Source organism: Eublepharis macularius, chromosome 5 (genome assembly GCF_028583425.1).
Source record: "Eublepharis macularius isolate TG4126 chromosome 5, MPM_Emac_v1.0, whole genome shotgun sequence".
Taxonomy (NCBI): domain Eukaryota; kingdom Metazoa; phylum Chordata; class Lepidosauria; order Squamata; family Eublepharidae; genus Eublepharis; species Eublepharis macularius.
In genome coordinates, this window is record NC_072794.1 from 9,064,502 (window position 1) to 9,085,075 (window position 20,574).

Sequence of the window (20,574 nt, forward strand, 5' to 3'; positions counted from 1 at the left end):
TCCTGCTCAGCCCTCCAAATCCACAATCGCTTGGGTATCTGTCTTGCTCCCACACCCCCTTTTGGAATGCAGCATCAGCAGGATCCGCCTCTATTCCCACCCATTATAGGGGGCTATAAGATAAAAAGGGCATTTGGGCCCACAGAGGGTCCCATACCATCTCCTTATACTTGCACCCCCCATTAGATGGGTGTCTTGGTTCTTCAGTTGTACTTAACATCTGTTCATACTGACGGGTTGCACAGCAGTACGAGCTTTATGGGGAGTGGTCCAAACGGGTCCCAGACAAGCACCCTGTGAACTTCTGATCTCTAACCGTCCACTCCGCTAATTGTTAGGAGGATTTACCCCAGGTTTTAGAGGAGGACAAACCAGAAGTTTTCCATTCTGCCTTTCGTATGGAAAATGATTGAAGTTATGGAGACAACTCAAAAGATTTTCTGAATGACTTATTTACCCTTGACCCTTTTCAATCTGGCGATGATACTGTAACTGCTTTAGTTGCTTGGCAGATGATCTCCTTCTCCCAGTAGACAGAGCAATGCTACTCTGCTAGACCTGCTAGATTTATCAGCTGATTTTCATGCTTTAGGTCACACCATTCTTCTGAGACTTCCAGAATATGGCATTGGTCTTTTTTCATCTGACTGTCTGCCCACAGTGGTGATTGATGACGGCACCTCAGCAGCAGGGGAGTTCTCACCTTGCAAGACTTGGTACCATCACGGGTGTTTCTTAACAGATGTGTAAGACCACTGACCAAGACTGTCCACAGCTTTGAAGTGGAGTTTCTTTAACTATGCTGTTGACACCCCTATTGAATAAGCCTCCTAAAGCAGGAAGGACAGTGTTTGGAAGCTATGGTTGAAGAAGATCACAATCAAGCTTAATCTTGATTAAGATGGAGGTAATGTTGGTTAGGAAGTCTGAGAGCCAAGCTACAGGTGACAAATTACACTTGCTTGGCAAGTGAACAGACTCACGTGTATTCCTCCCTGTTCACTTGCCATTCGCTTGAGCTCCACTTGATCACTACGTGAGTCTGTTCACTTGCCAGGCAAGTGTAATTTGTCTCTTGTAGCTTGGCTCTGAGACTCTGGAGGCAGTCTTACCCTCCTTGGAGGGTGTGGCTTTATCACTAACAGACTTGGTCAACAGCTTGGAAGTTCCTTTGGATCCAGATCTGCTGCTGGAAAAGCAGGTAAACAAGGGGGGCAGAGTCAATATATGCCATGGAAATTGTCCGCTATTTGGATTTAGCCAACCTAGCTATGCAAATCCATGCTATAGTAACATTGAGAGTGTGTGTTGTGTTATGTGCCATCAGGTTGCCTCTGACGTACAGCACCCCTGTGAGGGGAAGACCTCCAAAACATCCTATCATAACAACGAGAGTAGACTACTGTAATATGCTGTACATGGGGCTCCCCTTGTACAACACAAAGCTATAATCTGTGCAGAAAGTAGCAGCTAGTGTTGATGATGGGGAACAAGTGTTCTGAATATATCACCCCAAGTTTAAGACAATTTAGGGTTGCCAGGTCCCCCAGGGCTAAATCTGGGGTAGAGTTAACTGGTGGGGTGGGGGGCAACCACAGTACTCACCAGGATGATCACCCTCCAAAATAGGGTCGCAGCAGGCGTGTGCTGGCACTTTGCGAGGGGCCAATTCAGCCCATTTGGCATGATGATGTCACTTCAGGAAGTGACGTTTTCGCATCCCACCCCCAGTGCTCCCACTGTGCACTTGCCTGGGGTGGCTTGAAGGTGGTTGGTGTTCCCCGGACAGTTTGCCACTTCCTACTGATTGCAGCGATCGGCGGGCAACAGAGCAAACTGCTGGGAGACGGCCTGCCACCAACTGGGAACCCTCGGGAGGGGTGTGTGTGCTCAATGGGAATACGTACTTTGTGTGTTGCGCACAATCTAGTGTTGGGGCTGACGTTACCCAATCGCTCCTTGGTGTGACCTTGCGCCTCCACGTCGCACTGGGAATGATGTCATTCCTGGCATGATGTGGAGGCATTCTGGAGCGTGCAGGAGTTCACTTCAGGGAGGTCTTGATCCATTCCTGTGTGCCCCCCCCCCGCCCCAGTGGCCAGGTGACAAGTGGCAGGGGGTGGAGGCTGGGAGTGGGAGATCCCCCTCCCCCACGAGGGGAATGGGAACCCTGAGACTGTTACATATGATTGCCACTTTGCTTCCTGATGGAGTATAGCAATGTCTTGGGTACAAAGAAGAGAAGAAGATCCTGCAGCAGAAAGCAAGTTCTGGCTAGACAGTACTATAGGGGGAGTACCTTCTTTGTAAAGGGGCTTTTCCTTTTTCTGTCTGCAGATTCAGAATGTTATTCTTAGGCCTTTCTTGTAGAACTCTCCAGCACTCTCTCAACCAGCAGCTTGTTTTTTCCTCTTTCCTATCCTGTTTGTTTGTTCTATTAATAATGCTTTTGTTACTCTTAATCAGTTCAGTGTCCAGACTGATGCACAGCCACTCAGCCAACACTTCCATGCTCAATTAAAGGTATACGTGTTCAAACTTTAAAGCCCTTCATGACATTATATATGCAGAACACCCTCTACCCATACATCACCACAAGGTAACTCTGATGGATGTTTAGAAGTTCCTCTACTCTGGTCAATAGAAACTGTCTCTGTTCAGGCTCTTGCTTTCTTGATGGCTGCCTCTGTGGCACGGAACAGTCTTTCCAAGTATGTGGGGAAGGCCCCAACCTTTCAAAGATTTAAGAGCCTCTATAAAGTAGAGCTTTCCCCACATATTTGATAGCACATGAATGAAGGTTGTAGTGTGTTTCTTCCACATTGTATTCTATGATTTGATATTGTATTGTCTTTTAACTTGATGTAAGCTGCTATTTAGCTTACTTATAGCCCACATTTCTCACTGAGACCCAAGACAGGTTAGAAAGTGGAGAAAGAGAGGGGGGGAAATGCAAGTTATACAGCATAAGACATCCGATGAACAATGTATTGGGAGTCAGAAGACAAAAATGCAAAGCCAATGTGAGCAACAATGAGAACAGCAAAATGCCAAAGTCAACGTATCCTGTGAGCAATGCAGGAAGTGGGATTGCATGTTCTGCCTAGCGTTCACTAGTAATCAGGCTGCTGCGTTTTGAACTAACTAAAGTTTCAGATTTGACTTTAAGAACAGACCGATGTAGAGTGCATGACAGTAGTCTAGCTGCGAGGTAAGCAAGGCGTGGATCCACATGGCCAGATCAGACGAGTCATTGGATTTCTCCATTACAAATATTTGTATCTTGCCTTTTCTCTCCACAAAATTGGGCCCTGTCCAGAAGTTGGATAAAGAAGACAGATGTAAAAAGTTGGAGCTCTGTCAAGGGCTGGTTTGAACACACCTTTACAGCACTTTCTCTCTCCAGGATCTACTTGGGTGAAAAAACAACAACTCTGGGTAGCTTCTGTGGTATTCCCAAAATGTCTCTCTAGCTGTGAATTATTTTCAAAACATATTGAGAGTTTGTTTCTAAATGTGCATGAAAGGAAAATTAACTTCTGAAAACTAAAGTGGCATTGTGAAGAGAGGGAAACTGGCAGTTGCAGATTATTGAAAGAAGCATGGCCTTACACCTCTGGCAAAGAATACCCTTCAATGTTATGTAATAATAATAATGCTTATATACCACTCTCCTAGACAGATTAGTGCCCCACTCAGAGCATTGAACAAGGTCAGTGTTATCATTCCCACCATACAGCAGTAGAGCTGGGACTGTGAGGGGTGGCTCTCCCAAGGCCACCCCTGAGCTGATGGCAGGAGTGGAATTCGAACCAGCAGAGTGCTGACTCGCAACCCAACCACTTAACCATTACGTACCCAATCAAGTCCAAATACACTCTCTAGTAGGGCCTAATAGGAAAGACGTTTATCTGGTGCCATTAGAGAGGACATTTTGAATGTGGTTGTAATTTCTATAGGAACAGGGAAAGAGCAAGGGGTTCAAAGGAAGATTTACCAATTTTTGGACTCCCTGAAATGTTGCATAATACTTTTTTTTAAGGCCCAGTCAAACTTATCACAAAATAGTGAGCTTTTGAGTTTCATAGAACTCTTCATGGGGCCAGATATTTAGCATAAAACCACAAAGGAAGGGAGGGGGGAAGAGAACAGAAAATATGTTTCAGGCACAGTGGAGAAACCTAACTGTTTTGTTTGCAATTTTAACATAAAATACAGGATGTGTTGCAGACAAAATTCAGTCATGCGTTGTTGGGTACAAAACAAGTTTCAAAAACGCAGCAAGCACCAGTGGGACAGAGAGGCAAACTGCAAAAACAAAAACAGGCAGCACTCCATTTGAGAATATAAAAGCAACTAAATTTTATGGAAAATAATTCTGTAACTGGGAGAACTATTGTTTCCTCATAGTGCTGGACTCACCCTCAGAACCTAACTGGGCTTCCACCAAGAAGTAGTCCAGATTTGGGGCGGATCTATTTCTAGCTGGAAAGAAAATCAGGGATGCTGTTCAGTGAAGTAGAATGAAAGATGCTTTTCTTTTTGCGTCTCTGAGGACTGGGTGGCTGTTGGGCTAGTGACCTTTCGAAAGCACATGGGGTGACACAGTCTGATCTTCCCTCTTGGTATCCATTTATCTCTTCACTTTATGCAATGAGAATCTGGACTAGAGAGATTGCTGAATTGCAACTGATAACGAAGCTCAAGACCATGCATCCACCTGGACTGAATGGGGACCTAGGCTTCCTGTCTCATTACCAATGCTGCTTTCTCCACAACCACTACCCCTCTGCATACCCCACCCAATCCAATCATGCCTGCTATTGTCATTCACCGGCTGTTGTCATTCCGCTTCTGTAATCACTCCACTCCACTCTAGTTACAGCTAGAATGTGAGTTGGACTCACATTCTAGCTGTAAGAGGTGTAGATCAAAAGGCAAACCTCTGGGAAACTGACAATGAAAAAAGAGGATACACCTGCCGGAGGGCAGAGAACAATTATTCTATATCTAAATATATTATTTTGTTTATTTTCCACGGGAATCATTCTGTCAACATTACACCAACTGGATGACATGAGTCTGTCCGTTTAAAAGTTGTATTGGATGTTCTGCTAATTTGTGAGCCTTTGATAAAGTGAGTCTGCAATAGCCATTTCCCTGCAATAGCCATTGTGTTTCCTGAAGCTGACAAGCTGGACGAGTGTGCTATCACTTTAGGAGAAATATTGAACGTGATATCATCATCTCTGGGTGACTCTCTAGATGATAGATCTGTGCTGGAGATCGCAAACTGATGAATCCCTTGAGCCCATCCATCCTTGCATTTTTCAGTTTAAACTGACAAAGTTTATCTTGGGTCCATTTGTAAATAAAATTCATTTCTCTAAAACTAGAACAGTCCACCTCCCTGATTCAAGTTTTTGCAAATAAGATAGTATTGTATTATAAGAAGGTATACTTTCTTCTTACAAGAGAATTGAACTGATCCTGTAAAGGATCCCTACAACTCCCTGCCACTGAGGAATCCAGAATATGTAATGTTAGAGAATGCAGGATCTGGGGGGCGGGTGGGGTTTTGATGAGGACAACGACGGGGAGGGTTCCAGATAGTTGACCTTTCCTCTTACCTTCAGGAGAAGGATGTCATTGAATGGCGTTCCACCACGCAGCTTGTATTCTGGATGCTCGTGATAGCTTTCGACACCAAACACTTGCTGGGAATCTTCTACAGAGTCCAGATCATGAGCTCCCAGGAGGACTTGGATGTCTCTTGGGAAAATAATAGGAAGACAAAAAGCAGGTTTGGCCCAAACGCACTCGCTCAGGCACAGAACAGGCTCAAGGGAAATCCAGTGCGCGTATCTTTGATGCGCAGTCGTGACACACTGGAACTCAGCATGCTCACCACACAGCCTCTTCCAAACTCTTTCCCCTCCAGTCACTGGCTACCACCTGATAGACCTTTGGGACTCCACCAGAATATATGCCAATTCCACACTGCCCAGTCCCCTGACCTCTTCAGCTATGGAATGGACGTTATCCCACTAGAGTTTCCAACTCTGGGTTGGGAAATGTCTGGAGATTTGGGAGTAGAACCCAGGGCTGGATCTAGGGTTGGCAGCGCCCAGGGTAACCCAAGTCCCGACTTCCCATGACGTCATTACGCAGGGTGGAGCAGCGTGCTGCAGAGTTGGCGGAGGCAGCGCGAAGGGCTGGGAAGCCGCTTGCGCCATTCGCTTTCCCTGCAGGACAGGAGGTGTGCAGCAAGCCGGCCGCCCCCTGTCCTGCAGGGCAGGCAAATGGCATGGATAGCCTGTCATCCCCCTGCGCTGCCTTTTGCCTGCCCTGCAAGAAGCCGGCTGCCCCCTGTCCTTTGGGGTGCAGGTGAAAGGCATCGCGGGGGGCTGGGAGGCTGTCTGCTCTGCCGCCCGCGTGCTCCTGGCAGCTGGCAGCTGTGCCTGGCGCCCAGTCCTTGGTGGCACCAGGGGCAGACTATTCCCCCCCCCCGCTCGTCTCAATCCGGCCCTGGTAGAACCTGGAGGGGCAGGGTTTGCAGACGGGAGAGTCCTTGGTAGGGTGTAATGCTATAGAGTCCACCCTCCATAAACAGCCATTTCCCCCCAGGAGAACTGGTCTCTGTAGCCTGGAGATGAGTTGTAATTCTGGGAGATCACCAGGCCCCACCTGGAGGTTGGCAACCCTTCCCCAGGCCCCTGTGGGGTTTTTTTTTGTGCAGAGGCTTCTGAGATGGTCTTTTATTTGGTATTGCCAGCAGGGTTGCCCTGTCCCCCCTATTAAAAACTCAGGGTGGGGGGTGGAGACAGGTACCACCCACCTGTGTGCATGTGCAAATCACGTGCGCGCCTGCATTTCCTGGTGATCTTGTCATTTATGATGTGACTCATGTGCCCATTTCACCACCGTGCCTGCTGGCCCGCCCTCCTTTCCCGACACCTTTCTCCCCCATCGGCCAAATGAGCAGTGGGGGGCGGGTGGCAGATGGGGGCTGGCAACTCTGGTTGGGAGTGGAACACAGAGGAGGTTGGACTCCATAGGGTTGCCAGGCCCCTATACCCTCCCAGTTGGAGGGTACCTCGTGCTGGCGGCATGGTCTCTCTTCCAGGATTGATGCCGTCATGTCCCCTGGGAGCGGGCATACTGCATGTGTTCCTGGGGTACCTGCCAGCAGCAGGCAACTTCCAGGGGTTTTCCACCTCCGGCTGATTGCTAGCAGATCAGCAGGCTAGCGGGCAAACCCTCGGGAGTTTGCCTGCCTTTGGCAGGCACTTGGGAACCCTATTAAAGGATCCCGCCCCCATGCGCATACGCATGCTGCGCATTTAAGAGCATTTTGAGGGAAGGCCACTGGAGGACATTTTGAGCTGAGGACAAAAGGCCAAAGGGGACAAAACTGGAGACCATCCCCATAGTTCTGTAGGCTGGGAACTGGAACTAAAGACAAGAAGTCTAGCCACACAGCGAACCCAACACCAGAGCAAGATGGCTGAAGAGTCACCAGCAGAGTAAAAGTGGATGTGGCAGAAAGAACAGAGCTGCGGGTCTGCGAAGTCTTCCGTGGGCAGAGATCAAAGAAACCTTCCAGCCACTACCAACTCCCACTTGGATTAGGCCTGGTGGAATATATATATATAGGACTCATTTGGAGGGGGAATGCGGCGGAACACAGTTCCGGCAGTTCTTTCAAGAAGTCAGGTGGCCTTGATCACCTGATTTTTGGCCGTTTTGGGCCCATTTTTGCCTGGATTGGGGCTGAAACGGACTGGATAGGCGCCAAAATGGCCCAGATCGGGTTGGTGCCAAGCGGGGAAACCTTCCCCTGCCATTTTAGGCTAGTTTGGGCCCGTTTCCACTGGGATCGGGGCTGAAACAGCCGGGATCGGGTTGGTGCTGGGCCTACCAACCTGGCACCAACCTGGTCCGGGTCATTTGGGCCCTGATCCGGGCCCAAACGGGCCCCAAATGGCCATTTTTTGCCCTTTGGGGCCTGTTTCGGCTGGGATCAGGGCCAAAACTGCCAGGATTGGGTCAGTGCCTGGCAGGGGACCCCTCCCCTGTCCGGCACTGACTCGATCTGGGCCATTTTGGCCTTGATCCAGGCCCAAACGGACCCCAAACAGCCATTTCCGGTGATGTCAAGGGGTGTAGCATATGCTAATGAGTTATGCTAATGAGTTCCTGCAGCTCTTTTTCTATGAAATGATACACACACACACACACATGGGGCAAAACATCCCATAAAAAGTCTGCAAAGAAAACGTCATCATGCAATGTCCCTCCATGGGCAGTAATGCCTTGGTGCTTGCCTTTTTAAATCTGTACCTATATCTATCTATAGCTATCTAAAGTGTTATATCTATAGATAAGTTTTATTTGAAAAGAGAAATAGAAATGACAATAGAAAATGCATAGAAACGTACACAGAATACAAAGTCCTACATTTGAACTACAACAGAAAAGTATATTCAAAATATGTGACTCGGCTAGCTAATGGGATACTTCTCATCTCCCTCTCCTTGTTGCTTATACCTAAACTTTAATATCAATAGTTTTTGATCAGTCGTATCTTCCATATTTTATACTCTACATTTTAAAGGTCTCCATGTTACGCTCACTCTCTTTCCATATTAACTTCTCTTCGTTTTTCTTAGCTTCGAGCTAGGTATTCAAAGAAATCTTTCCACTTTTTCTGGAATTCCGATATTGGTCTGTTATGCACTCAAGTTAATTTAGCCATCGAAGCATATTCATATCGTTTGTCTATCCACCCAGGGCCAGGTCTTTAGGTAGCAACCAGTTTGGTAGCCCCGTTATCTAGACTGTCTTCTTTCTGGCTCCTTTGAGTCTCTTTTGCTCTCCTAATGGAAACATACCCAGAGTTGAACCTTCTGACAACGTATATATTTTTTAAAATATTTTTATTGTTTTTCACATATATATAGGAGAGACTTGAGAGGGTTATCATTACGCTTGCCTATATCCATTATCTGGTTCTTCACCTCCTGTATTTCATCCTAATACATCATTAACTGTGAATTCTATTGTATCGTATACTATTACCCTTAATATTATATTACATTTAATCATTATATTTATTCAGGGCTTTTTTCTGGGAAAAGAGGTGGTGGAACTTAGAGCAGAACCACAAGTGACAAAAGGCACAGATTGGACACTTGTCTGCTTCCCTCAAGTTTTGACGGGAAATGTAGGCATCCTGGTCTTGCAGCTTCGCTCTCCGACTGCTGCCCAATGGACTTTTCAACTGTCACTTGTCCAACATCCCGCCAAGCTGCTTACATTTCCCATCAAAACTTGAGGGAAGCTGACAAGTGTCCAACCTGTGCCTTTTGTCACTTGTGGTTCTGCTCTTAGTGGGTTGCCCTCGGAGAAAATGGTCACATGGCTGGTGGCCCCACCCCCTGATCTCCAGACAGAGGGGAGTTTAGATTGCCCTCCGCTGGTGCATCGGGCAATCTCAACTCCCCTCTGTCAGGGGAGATCAGGGGGCGGGGCCACCAGCCACATGACCATTTTCAAGAGGTTCCGGAACTCTGATCCAGCACATTCCTGCTGAAAAAAAGCCCTGTATTTATTTGTCATCCATTTGTAGAAGGGATCCCACGGTGCGGAACAGTCTCCTTCCATTTGCCCTTTCATTAGCGAAGTTAATTTGTCCATTTCCGCAGTTTCCATTACTTTCCCTATTAACTCTTCTTGTTGTGGAATTCTTTGTTGTTTCCAGTAAGTCACTAATAAAATTCTAACCGCCGTTACTATATGAAGAGTCGGATGTCTTTGCTCCTTGCTCATATCCGGCATACAATTTAATAAAAAAAGTTTCTGGTTTGAGGGGAATTGATATCTGCAGAATAGTTTGTATTAGTTTATGTGCCATTATCCAGTATCTATGCACCTCTTTACAGGACCACCACATATGAAAGAATGTCCCTGTACATTTTTTACATTTCCAGCACTTATTTGACATATTTTTAAACATTTTAGCCAATCTATCTGGTGTTAGATACCATCTATGAAACATCTTATATAAGTTCTCTTTAAATGTAGCAGATTTCTTCTGACACCTTATAATTGTTGTCCGCCACCTCTTTGATTATGACCATCTTTTTGTTTAAGAAACCAGTTTTTTAATTTTGCCTGGGTCCTTACCTGGCACTCGGTCTTATGCCTGGCAATGCCCCACCAGTAGAGGAAGGGGCATTGCTTGGAAGGGTGAGGGGCAAGGAATGCTCCAGGCCTACCCTGTTTGCGATTCCCCTACTGTAAAGAATGGTGGCAGCCGAGAACCCCATTGACTGTTCCAGAACTGTTGGGAGCAGAAGGCTGCCGGTAGCGTTGCCAACCTCCAGGTCCCCACCTGGAGGTATTCCAGAATAATAGCTGCTCTCTGGACTCTGAAGCTCTGGTGGACTCTTTGGCATCACATCCCAAGGGCTTCCCTCCCATATTTTCCAACCCACAATTGGAGGGCTTCTTGGAGGGGACACCCAATCCTTGGTAAACCCCCACATGCCCCCCTGCTTTCCCTGAAGACTGCTGCAAAGCTCAGCCATCGGGGAGGCTAGTTTCCCAGCAGCTGTGATCCCACAAAACACCTCTCCTCTCCCTCACCCCTATCTTACCCGGAGCAGTTCTTTTGCTGCTTTTAAAATGTTTCTGAGGTTTAAAAACCAAGATGAAAGATAGTAAAGAGTCCAGTAGCACCTTTAAGGCTAACCAACTTATTTGTAGCATAAGTTTTCGAGAACTACAGCTCTCTTCGTCAGATGCAAGATGAATGAATGTACACTTCAGTCATAAAAATAGTTACATTTAATAGCATGGGGTAGGACCAAGACTGATTGCTGACTTAGAGACCACTGATAGAATTGGCAACCGTTGTGCAACTTGCAAAGCTGGAGGGAAGCCTGGTTCAGGCATCAAGTGAAGAAGGCACCATGTTTTCGCTCTTCGGTCTCATGCGTCTCCACCCTTCCTGGCCTACAAACCGCACTGTAACCAACGATCTGGCAGGTAAGCAGGAAGCTGTGATTAATCTGAAGATCCTCTCCCTTCTGCCCTCTCCCCAAAGCTTTGTTGATCCAGAGAAGGAAGTTTGCAACATGGGCATAAGCTGATGGTGGGACCTGGAAGTTGTAGGAATAATTTCCATGGGCACCGTAGTCTGCGCCTGGAATCCCTAAGAGAATTTTTAAAGAACAACAGAAAAAATGGGTTTGGGAAGGATGTAACTTTGTCAAGTGAAGGGAGCTTGTTTGTCCCTGGAAATTCTGTCTATGGCATCTGTTTGCCACAAGATATGCGTTAGGTTTACTGCCTCCAGGTTGGGAAATTCCTGAAGATTTGGGGGTGAAGCCTGGAGACGTTTTGGGGAGGAGAGGGGCCTTAGCAGGGCATAATGCCATAGAGTTCACCCTTCAACGCAGCTATTTTCTTCAGGGGAACTGATCACTGTAGACTGAAGATCAGTTAAAATTCTGGGAGATCTCCAGTACTCACCTGGAGGTTGGTAACCCTAATGCACACTCACTGACTAACTGAAGGTTCCTGTAAGCCCCAAAACACCAACTCAAAGAAGAGGCTACTTGCAATGCCTCTGCATGATTCAGTGCTCTGGCATTTCCTCCGTCCATTGAATCAGCCTCTGCTGGGAAAGTGGGTCGTTTAGGCATGGGTCTAGCCTTAGTCGTTTTCTGATACAGATGACTTTCTGCAAAGAGGTTGCCTCTTGCACCTCTGCATGAAGCAGTGCCATAAAGTGGAGAATGTTTGCTTTTTTGTCATAATATTCATTGGTTCCAAGAAAGGGGGACACTTTGCATGTGGAAAGTGTAAATGCTACAGGAAGGCAGAGTCACTCAAAAGTTACACTAGTAACGCCCCATGATTTTACAATTTGGATTAGTTTTTCAGGATTCATATGCCCCCAGAATAAATTTATAGAGAGAGAATATAACAGAAGGGAAATTGCCAATGCATTCTAAAGTTTGTTCTACTTTACACACTTGATCCCATCTACAAAGAGATCTTGGCCTGTATCCTGCCGTTCCACTAAACTGAGCAGAGTGCTAGGATACAAACCATTCTTTTAAGTGAAGGAACAGGCCTTTGGATGGACTGCGTGAGAAACACGCTATTAAAATTTCAAATGTCTAATAGTTTAAAATATTTTATCAGCAATGCTTTGTAATAATTTGCTGTAAGGTGCAACGAACTTAAAAAGATCCAAGCAGAAACGTGGACAGTCGCTTGAGAGTCTTATTCCTGGTTGATCCCAAGCAATGCACACAGGCTGCAATCCTAAGGAAACTTTCTTGGAAGTAAGTACACTTGGATACACGGGGCTTTCTTTTGAGTAGAATTGCTTAGAGTTGCTCTCATTGGATTGCATGGACGTCATACTTTAAACAGGATGCTTCTCAAGAAATTTCCTCTGCTGATTTAAAATAAGTCCATCAAGGAGAAGCAAAACACAGGAGCAGTTTTCTTTTTGCATTTTAGCCTGCCCTTCTTGCAAGGCACTTGTGGGGGGGGGGTTGTACATGGCACTCCCTTATTTTATCTTCATAACCACCCTGCAAGGTAGGTTAAGCTGAACGTATGTGACTGTCCAAAAGAGCTTTGTGGCCAAATATCTCTGCGGTGGCTCTTCGGGCTCATGGGAGACATTAATTGTGTAATCAATATATTTTGCAACGTGTACCAAGGCTACAATCCCGTGCAGGCTTACCTGCCCGCCAGGCCCAATGAAAAACATCAACATGCTCTGAACTGCATTGCAGAAGTTCCCCTGTAAAACACCATGTGCTGTGGCATGACAAATGAATGAGGTAATGATAACGGGATTGTGACATGTTGGACCTGGTGGAAGTCGCAATCATGAGAAAAGCTCAGAAGCAGCTTAATAGACTTAAAAGCATTTACATTCTCATATTCAGTGATCTCCCGAGGGCTGCACCACACAATGTTCAGAATATGTTCAGAGCAACGTAGCCTTAAATACTAGCATTCTGCCTCTTCCCTGCTTGCTCACTGTGGGCCAAGCTACAAGTGACAAATGACACTTGAACGGCAAGTGGACTGAGTGGAGGGCAAGTGAACAGGGAGAAATACACTTGCCGTTCAAGTGTCATTCGTCACTTGTAGCTTGGCCCTGTGTGTGTTGCTAAATGAGCTAATATTGCAAGGATGTCTCTTCAGTACTGCCTCCTAGCAGGAAAACTGACCCGCTAACCTCCCTCCCGTGCTGTGTCCACATGGGAAAATGGTGGGGGAGGGGAAGTGAGACTACTTCTTCCTCCAGTGGTGGTGTTCTGAGCCCGTTTGGGCTCTGCTTTATTTGGGCTATGTTTGTATAGCTTGGCCCTAAGGATGGCAACACCAAGCACTCTGTATTGGGGGATGCTGGCAATAGCTTTAGACCTCTGTTGCTTTCTAGGTGACGAACACTGAAATCCTAAGCAGAGTTACTCCAGTCCAGTGGCTCCACCTTCCTGTAGCACTTACTATTTCCACATGAAAAGTGGAACTGTGGCCGTCTGGCTCCAGGCCTCAGCTGGTGCCCCATATAGCTGCAATGGGCTAAGCCGGGAGTAGCTCTACTTAGGATTTCACTGTAAATCATGCGCTCCCAGAACAACAGAGCAGTTCCTTTGAGCCATAACAAAAACACAACATGGAACAACTGGCTTGGATCCTCTGTGGCTCAGGACAATGACACGGCTTGAATATTATTCAGTAAAACTGCAGAGTCTCTAAACTAGCAGCTATATGGGGCACCAGATGAGGCCTGGAGCCAGACTGCCGCAGTTTTGAGATGGCTTGAGAAGCATGGAACTACTACTTTCCTTGATTATTTTTTCATTTTAGGATCATCACTGCACAATGGCTAAAATCACAGAAAAATTAATGAACAATGGGTTTTGCTGAAAAGAGAAAAGCAGTCATTTAAGCCTTCCCTGACCACAGGTAGACAGATTAACGACCTGTTCAGGAACAAGGGCAAGTGAACTAGAGAACAGGAAGTAACGAATTAAGCAAAAATTAGGAAGTAATTAGTCAATCATAAAGGAGAAGCAGCATCTGTGGAACAATGTAAAAAAAGGAAATTAAGGGTTTCAATGGAACAATTGCAGAGTGTCCCTTTGGGACAGGCTCTGCTGGTTATTTACGACCATGCCAAGCAGCCGATGGAAACCCCAACAGCAGTTCTGCTTGCAGCTGGATGGATCCTTCGGCAGCGGGAGGATGGTTATCATGTGGAGACAACCGCAGACTTTTTCATTTGGAATGATCCCCCCGCCCCCGCCCCCAACAATGAAGGGGAAAAGTAAGAATTGCCCCTGGCCAATGCAAATGTTAGAGACATGTTCATCACTTGAGAGAAATGTGGGAGAATCTCTGGCCTCACATCTGTGCTCCAACTTCTTCCTTCGTTTTCAAAACCAGATAATGTATCACTTGAGCCGCTGTGTATTGTGAAATAATTTCTAAAACCCTTCAAGTTGGGGAGAGGGTCTTGCCTTGCCCACTCTGTGGAGGAACACACAGGGATCTGGGGGAAGAGGAGGCCAGGGGGCCCCCCTCCTCTGAAGGCTTTTGGCTGTTGTTGCCAGTGATGCTGGCCATTTCCTCCCCCCTCCACCTCCTCTTACCCGTTTGGGTGGGGTCCATCCTGTGAAATGTGGTTTCACAGCTCACTGTGTGTGGCAACGGCTTTTTCCTTTTTTCGGCTAGGTAGGGGAAATGCCACTGCTGAAACCAGGCAGTAGTCTGGGCGCTTGGCCATTCCAAGAGAGCCCTGTTTGGCGAAGAGAAGTGGCTCGGTCTGAGCAGGTGAGTCAAGGTGGGATGAAGGGGAGGATCCAGCGCTTTTTCTTGCAGCTCCAACTATCTGTTCTCAGATACATCCCTCTGCCTGCCCCCCCACCCGGAGACTTTTTTCTTTACTCTCAGTCTCCATTATTCCTCATTTCACATCTTCTACAGACTTTAACCTCAGCCTTTTGCAGAATCCCAGAACTTTACAAAGGATTGTGGGTTGTACTCTAAGGTACATCCAACTTGCACATAGTCCTGCAGGGGACTGCCTTAAGAGTGCCCCCTAACCTCCCACCCCCAAGCCACGCCATGCAGGGGGAAATGAGCAGCTATCTTGCAGTCAGAGGGCCTTGACTGCCGTTACTGGGGAATCCCCAATAAGCCTCAGAGGGATGCCAGAGCAGTTTGGAAAGGAAGGCTCTAGAAGGACAAGCTGCAGCCACATCTCTGGAGGTTCAATAGGCACAGCTTGTCCCGCAAGGAAGGGGGAAACTGCACCAGCCAAAAGTGCCTCTTCTACATGCAAACTCCTTGTCTGCACCCCCTCCCCTTTTCTCCTGTGGCACGCAGTTTGCTGCTTTTTCTTAAACCTCCCGCCTGAAACATTGAGAAACGGGGGTGTTCACAGTGAGGTTACGTGCCATAATCCCCCAGTGGAAGAACTACACTACCCAGAGAAAGTATGTGGAGTGTTTGGGATGAATTAAACTGAGGATGTGTTGCTAGTTACCTCTGGGGGAGTGAGGAGTGTTGAAGGACACCACGCCTGTTTCAGAGAAGGTGACAATCTTCTCAAAAGCTGGTTTCTGCCAAAGCACATGTGACTGTGCTTTGAATCACAGAATCACAGAGTTGGAAGGGGCCATACAGACCTTCTAGTCCAACCCCCTGCCCAATGCAGGATGAGCCTAAAGCATCCCTGACAAATATTCATCCAGCCTCTTCTTGAAAACTGCCAGTGAAGGGGCAGTTTTGGACTCACTTTGGACTGTATCGCAGCTTACAGCCCTGTCTTTGGAGCAGGGGGTTGATCTAGATGGTCTTGGGGCTGTGGAAATCCTACCCAACTGTATTATTTGATGAAATGCTCTATATTTTGTGCCAAAACAGGAACACAATTAGTTTCTATGTGCACATAGGAATAGTAAGTTTTAAATGTTCCCTGGGGTGGGGGGTATGCTTAAGGTAATGTGTTAGATCCAAAGATGTGTGAGAGGAAAATTACTGCAGTTTTGTTTGTGCAAGCACTCGCACAACAGTTGCAGCAACATATAGCACTTTCCTATCATTTTAACAAAATAACAATGTGCATTTGGAGCAACGGAATTTACGACAGATGAATCACATGATTTAATTTGCTTATAAAATGAAACTAAATCTAGAAACTAAACTAAATACTTGGCACTAAGTTTTGCACTTGTGGAAAAAGATACATCACTTTCACTTGGTGCAAGCACACAGTGAGGAATAATTTTAGCATGTCTTCCTGCGCAAGGGCTGTTCACGTGGAAATCTTCCTTGGGATCCAGCCCCAATATTTATTCCTATTTTATTTAGCATATTTTAATACCGCCTTTGTACCAAGATATTCATAGCAAATAAAATAAATCTATTTTTAAAAATTAACCTACTAAAAACTTCAACACATTTTAAAATACATTTTGAAACAGCAGCAATAAGTAAGCAACAGGCTGCAAACAGCTAAAATCCAGAGAGAAATCCAGTGTCCTGGCAGGACTATCTGTGAGCAGATGGTCCTTTAAATATCCAGGTCTGAAGCTACCAAAGCAGTTGGAACATGCTCAAATACATTTCGAAACGAATCAGATCTCAAAATGTGTTGGACATATGAAAGATAAGATTTGACACAGCCTGGTACTTGTTTGTAATTTTGCAGAAAATACCTCCAGGGCTTTTTTTCAGCTGGAACGCAGGGGAACGGAGTTCCGGAACCTCTTGAAAATGGTCACATGGCTGGTGGCCCCGCCCCCTGATCTCCAGACAGAGGGGAGGTGAGATTGCCCTCCGCACCGCTCAGCGGCGCGGAGGGCAGTCTAAACTCCCCTCTGTTCAGGGGGCGGGGCCACCAACCATGTGACCATTTTCTCCGAGGGCAGCCCACTGAGGTCCACCACCTCTTTTCCCAGAAAAAAAGCCCTGCCGACCACCCTTGTCCTTGATCTAAAGTGCAAATCTTCTTCCAGCCCTCCTCATGCACTGATTTGGAGCTGATTCAGAACAGTAAACCAGCTGCACTTCCTATGAAATTCTGCCACCTTCTCTAAAAAAAACAGGCATTGGTAGGTGTCGCTACCCAGAGGAAATCTTGAACAACAGGAAACGGTGTCCTCCAGTGACCTCTTATCACTTTGAGAACCTCCCTTGTTTACCCTTTTTCTTTACTCTCTTGCAGAACCATGCGCTGCTGCAGGGGAACTTTGAGCCTCCTTCCTTTGGTGGTGTTGTGACTGGTGCAAGGAATCCTGGTGTTCACACTGCTGGGTCTCATCCTCCAGGTGCACATCAATTAACCTCTGGTCCTTACACCATCTCATCATCACCACAACTATTGCTTCATCTCCAGTAGGCTTGGATTCCATTCCGCATCCACCGCTATAACACAAACAGTGGTTGGTGCCAGATTCCTTCTGTCAGAGGCTGAGACACCTTCTTTGCTTTTACTCAAACTTCCCTTCTTCGTCCAGGAATAATCTGTTTCCATCCTGATCCCTCAGACAATTTAGTTTTCAGGGAAGATGTCGGACCTGGGACTTACCTTGGCATCCTCGTCCTCCCCTCCCTCAACTCTTCCTTCTGACCTCCTGGAAGCCCATCTTGGTATGGTCCGTGGCACAGAGCTCTGCCTTCACTTTGCTGCCGCAGATAACCGCAACCTCATCCTGCACCATTACAATCTCACAGGAAGGATGGATGACCGGCGGCCCCAAGAAGACAACATGGGCACTCTCAAGGTGGTCTTCATAGCGGCCAGCTGCCTCATTATCATGGAGAATCTGCTGGTACTCATGGCCATTGCTCGAAAGCTGCGAGCCCGCCGGTGGGTCTACTCATGCATTGCTAGCATCACTCTCAGTGACCTCCTGACAGGCGTGGCCTATGTTGTCAACCTCTGCCTGTCAGGGAGCAGGACCTTCCGTCTGTCTCCCACCATGTGGTTCCTTCGGGAGGGGATCCTCTTTGTTGCCTTGGCAGCCTCTACCTTCAGTCTGTTAGTGACGGCCATTGAGCGGTACAGTGCCATGGTGAAGCCCATTGCCGAGAATGAGGCCACCAAGAAGGCACGTCTAAGAGGTCTCTTATTCTCCTGCTGGGTCCTAGCCATCATCATTGGCTTGCTCCCTTTATTGGGCTGGAACTGTCTTTGTGATTTGCCCAACTGTTCCACACTGCTGCCCCTCTATGCCAAAAATTACATTCTCTTCTCAGTAGTCATGTTCATCATCATCTTGTTCGGCATAGTGGTATTGTACGCTTCCATCTACCGTCAGGTCCTAAGAAGCGCCAGGCAAGCAACGTCTAGGTATGGCCGCAAGAGGTCGCTACGGCTGCTAACAACAGTGCTGATTATCCTTTTTGCGTTTCTTTTTTGCTGGATCCCCCTCTTTGTCCTCCTACTGATGGACATCTTTTCCGGAACTGGGAGCTGGAAGCTCCACAAAGGCTTGGGCTGGGTCTTGACCCTGGCGGTGGCCAACTCATTCATCAATCCCATCATCTACTCCTTCAGAAGCCAGGAAGTGAAGAGAGCAGTCATAGACTTACTCTGCTGCTGCTGCAAGCAAGTTGGCACTGGAGAATGCCTTGCTGTCACCGACATCCCATCAGGCTCTTCCACAGGCACAGAAAGCTCATTGAAAGCACAAGAGAGTTTCCGAAACTCCAAGGCACTCAACATGAAGAGGGCTAGAGAGCCTCTTTCCAGTAATTCCAGTGCAATGAGCTCCGTGGCACCAGATGACATATCAGGGTGGCAACTGGCTAGAGGAAACTCACATGCACTGTTCTGAAGTCCTTCGAGGAAGGGTGGGATAAAAATGTGGTGGACACTGTGAACTAGAATCTTGATTCTTCCTGCACGTGAGAAGCAAAAGCCACAATTTAGCCTAGAGTTATATTAGCATGTGTGTTCCAACATATGATTAATTCAGAAGAAAACTAGGAAAGTTAACCAATAGTAGGGCCATTTCCATTCTTGTGGCATGTTCCTTGGACTTGCTTATGTGTTGCTTTCATTTATTCCATAATTTTTGAAATGTAATATATACAATCCTGAACAACAGGATATTCCAGTTTAACTAGTATGGAAGCCAGATATAGATGCCATGCCAAAACAGGCGCAGGAATCTTTAACTAAGGTTTAGTGAGATCTCCAGATTGACAGACATCTATGAGTTGTGCTTGGCTGACTAATCAGAATCACAGATGAAGTGGGTATGTAAACCATGGTTTGCACTAACTAGGGTTTGGTGTGATGTGCAAACTAACAAGCTGCTGTGACAGCCATTGAGGTCTCTGGATAGCTGAAGAGATGGGAAATGAAAGCAGCTCTTAATAATGACTTGCCTGACCGTATGACACCTCAAATCATGGGTTGGGTTTTTAAACGATAATTAGCAGTCAAACAGGGCTTAGCACAGTGTCTGCTTTGAGCCATAAACTTGATTCAGACAGCTCACAAAATCAAGGTTACTAGAACTGTCCAATGGGGGCCACTCCACTATGTCTAGGTAGGATACATCTAGCAAGAAACTGAAATCATGGTTTGAAGTCAGTTAATTAATCTTAACTAGCTTTGCACAACATGCAAATTTGCACTCAGTCCCAACTGGCTTGCTGCCACTGCCCTTGTACAAAGCAGGGTCTCTGTTGAGGTGGGTGAAACAGCAAAGGTGATGAAACCAGCATCTGCCCAGGACCTCAACGATCACCTGCAAGCTGAATTATGGTTTCAAAAACTGACTGTAGTTAAACCAGGGCCATGTGTGATGCCTGAACCAAACCACTGAACCATTTTTCAAAAAATAGGATATGATAACGTTCTAATACGTCCTATATTGTATTACCTCCTCTGCAAGGGGGGGGGGGGAAGGCTTACAGACCCATGCCAGTAAGTGGTCGGCTAAAACAGGAACAGTTCCTGCATCACTGCTGGAATACTTGCTTAGCGTGCTCTGTAAGAAAGAGAGAAATTTACACAGATATCATTGCTAAGCTTAACCACTCGATTACTGAGTGGTTTCACCTAATAATACTTAATCAAAGCATGCTACTTTAAAAAAAACACAATACTGAAGATTTTCCTGGATGGGCATTCTACGTGCGCAGATAGACACCATGTGGCAGTTCTTCTGGCATGAGAGACAAACAATACTCCGGAACTGGAGCAGAGACTGTTCTCTCTGGACTGGACATTGCATCAGTCGATGTGCTGCCAGCTGAAGGAGTGCCCATTTGCCCCCAGTATGTTCTATTTGTATGCTTGTAAATAAAGCAAATTTTACAAAACGTCTCCAGGGTACGTTCTCTCTTTCATCCTCAGGACACCAAACCTATAATAGCATCTCACCTCAACGAAGCTGGCAGCTCTTGATAGCTAGCAATCCTGCCTTCATTTTCCTCCACCAAGTTTTCACCCAGTTCCCAGAGTTAGAGTTCCTTGATTTTGTTTCCAAAGTAGAAGCGATCCTCAGCTGT

The 20,574-nt window shown here is 46.6% G+C and overlaps 1 protein-coding gene across 1 annotated transcript; it reads left to right on the forward strand.

Annotated features, from left to right (window-relative positions):
* Positions 1–14,811: 14,811 nt before the first annotated feature.
* S1PR4 (sphingosine-1-phosphate receptor 4) lies at positions 14,812–20,351 on the forward strand. Its single transcript, XM_054980938.1, has 2 exons — positions 14,812–14,874; positions 17,273–20,351. The coding sequence occupies exon 2, from the start codon at positions 17,616–17,618 to the stop codon at positions 18,885–18,887; it is 1,272 nt and encodes a 423-aa protein (XP_054836913.1). The 5' UTR covers positions 14,812–14,874; positions 17,273–17,615; the 3' UTR covers positions 18,888–20,351.
* Positions 20,352–20,574: the final 223 nt, after the last annotated feature.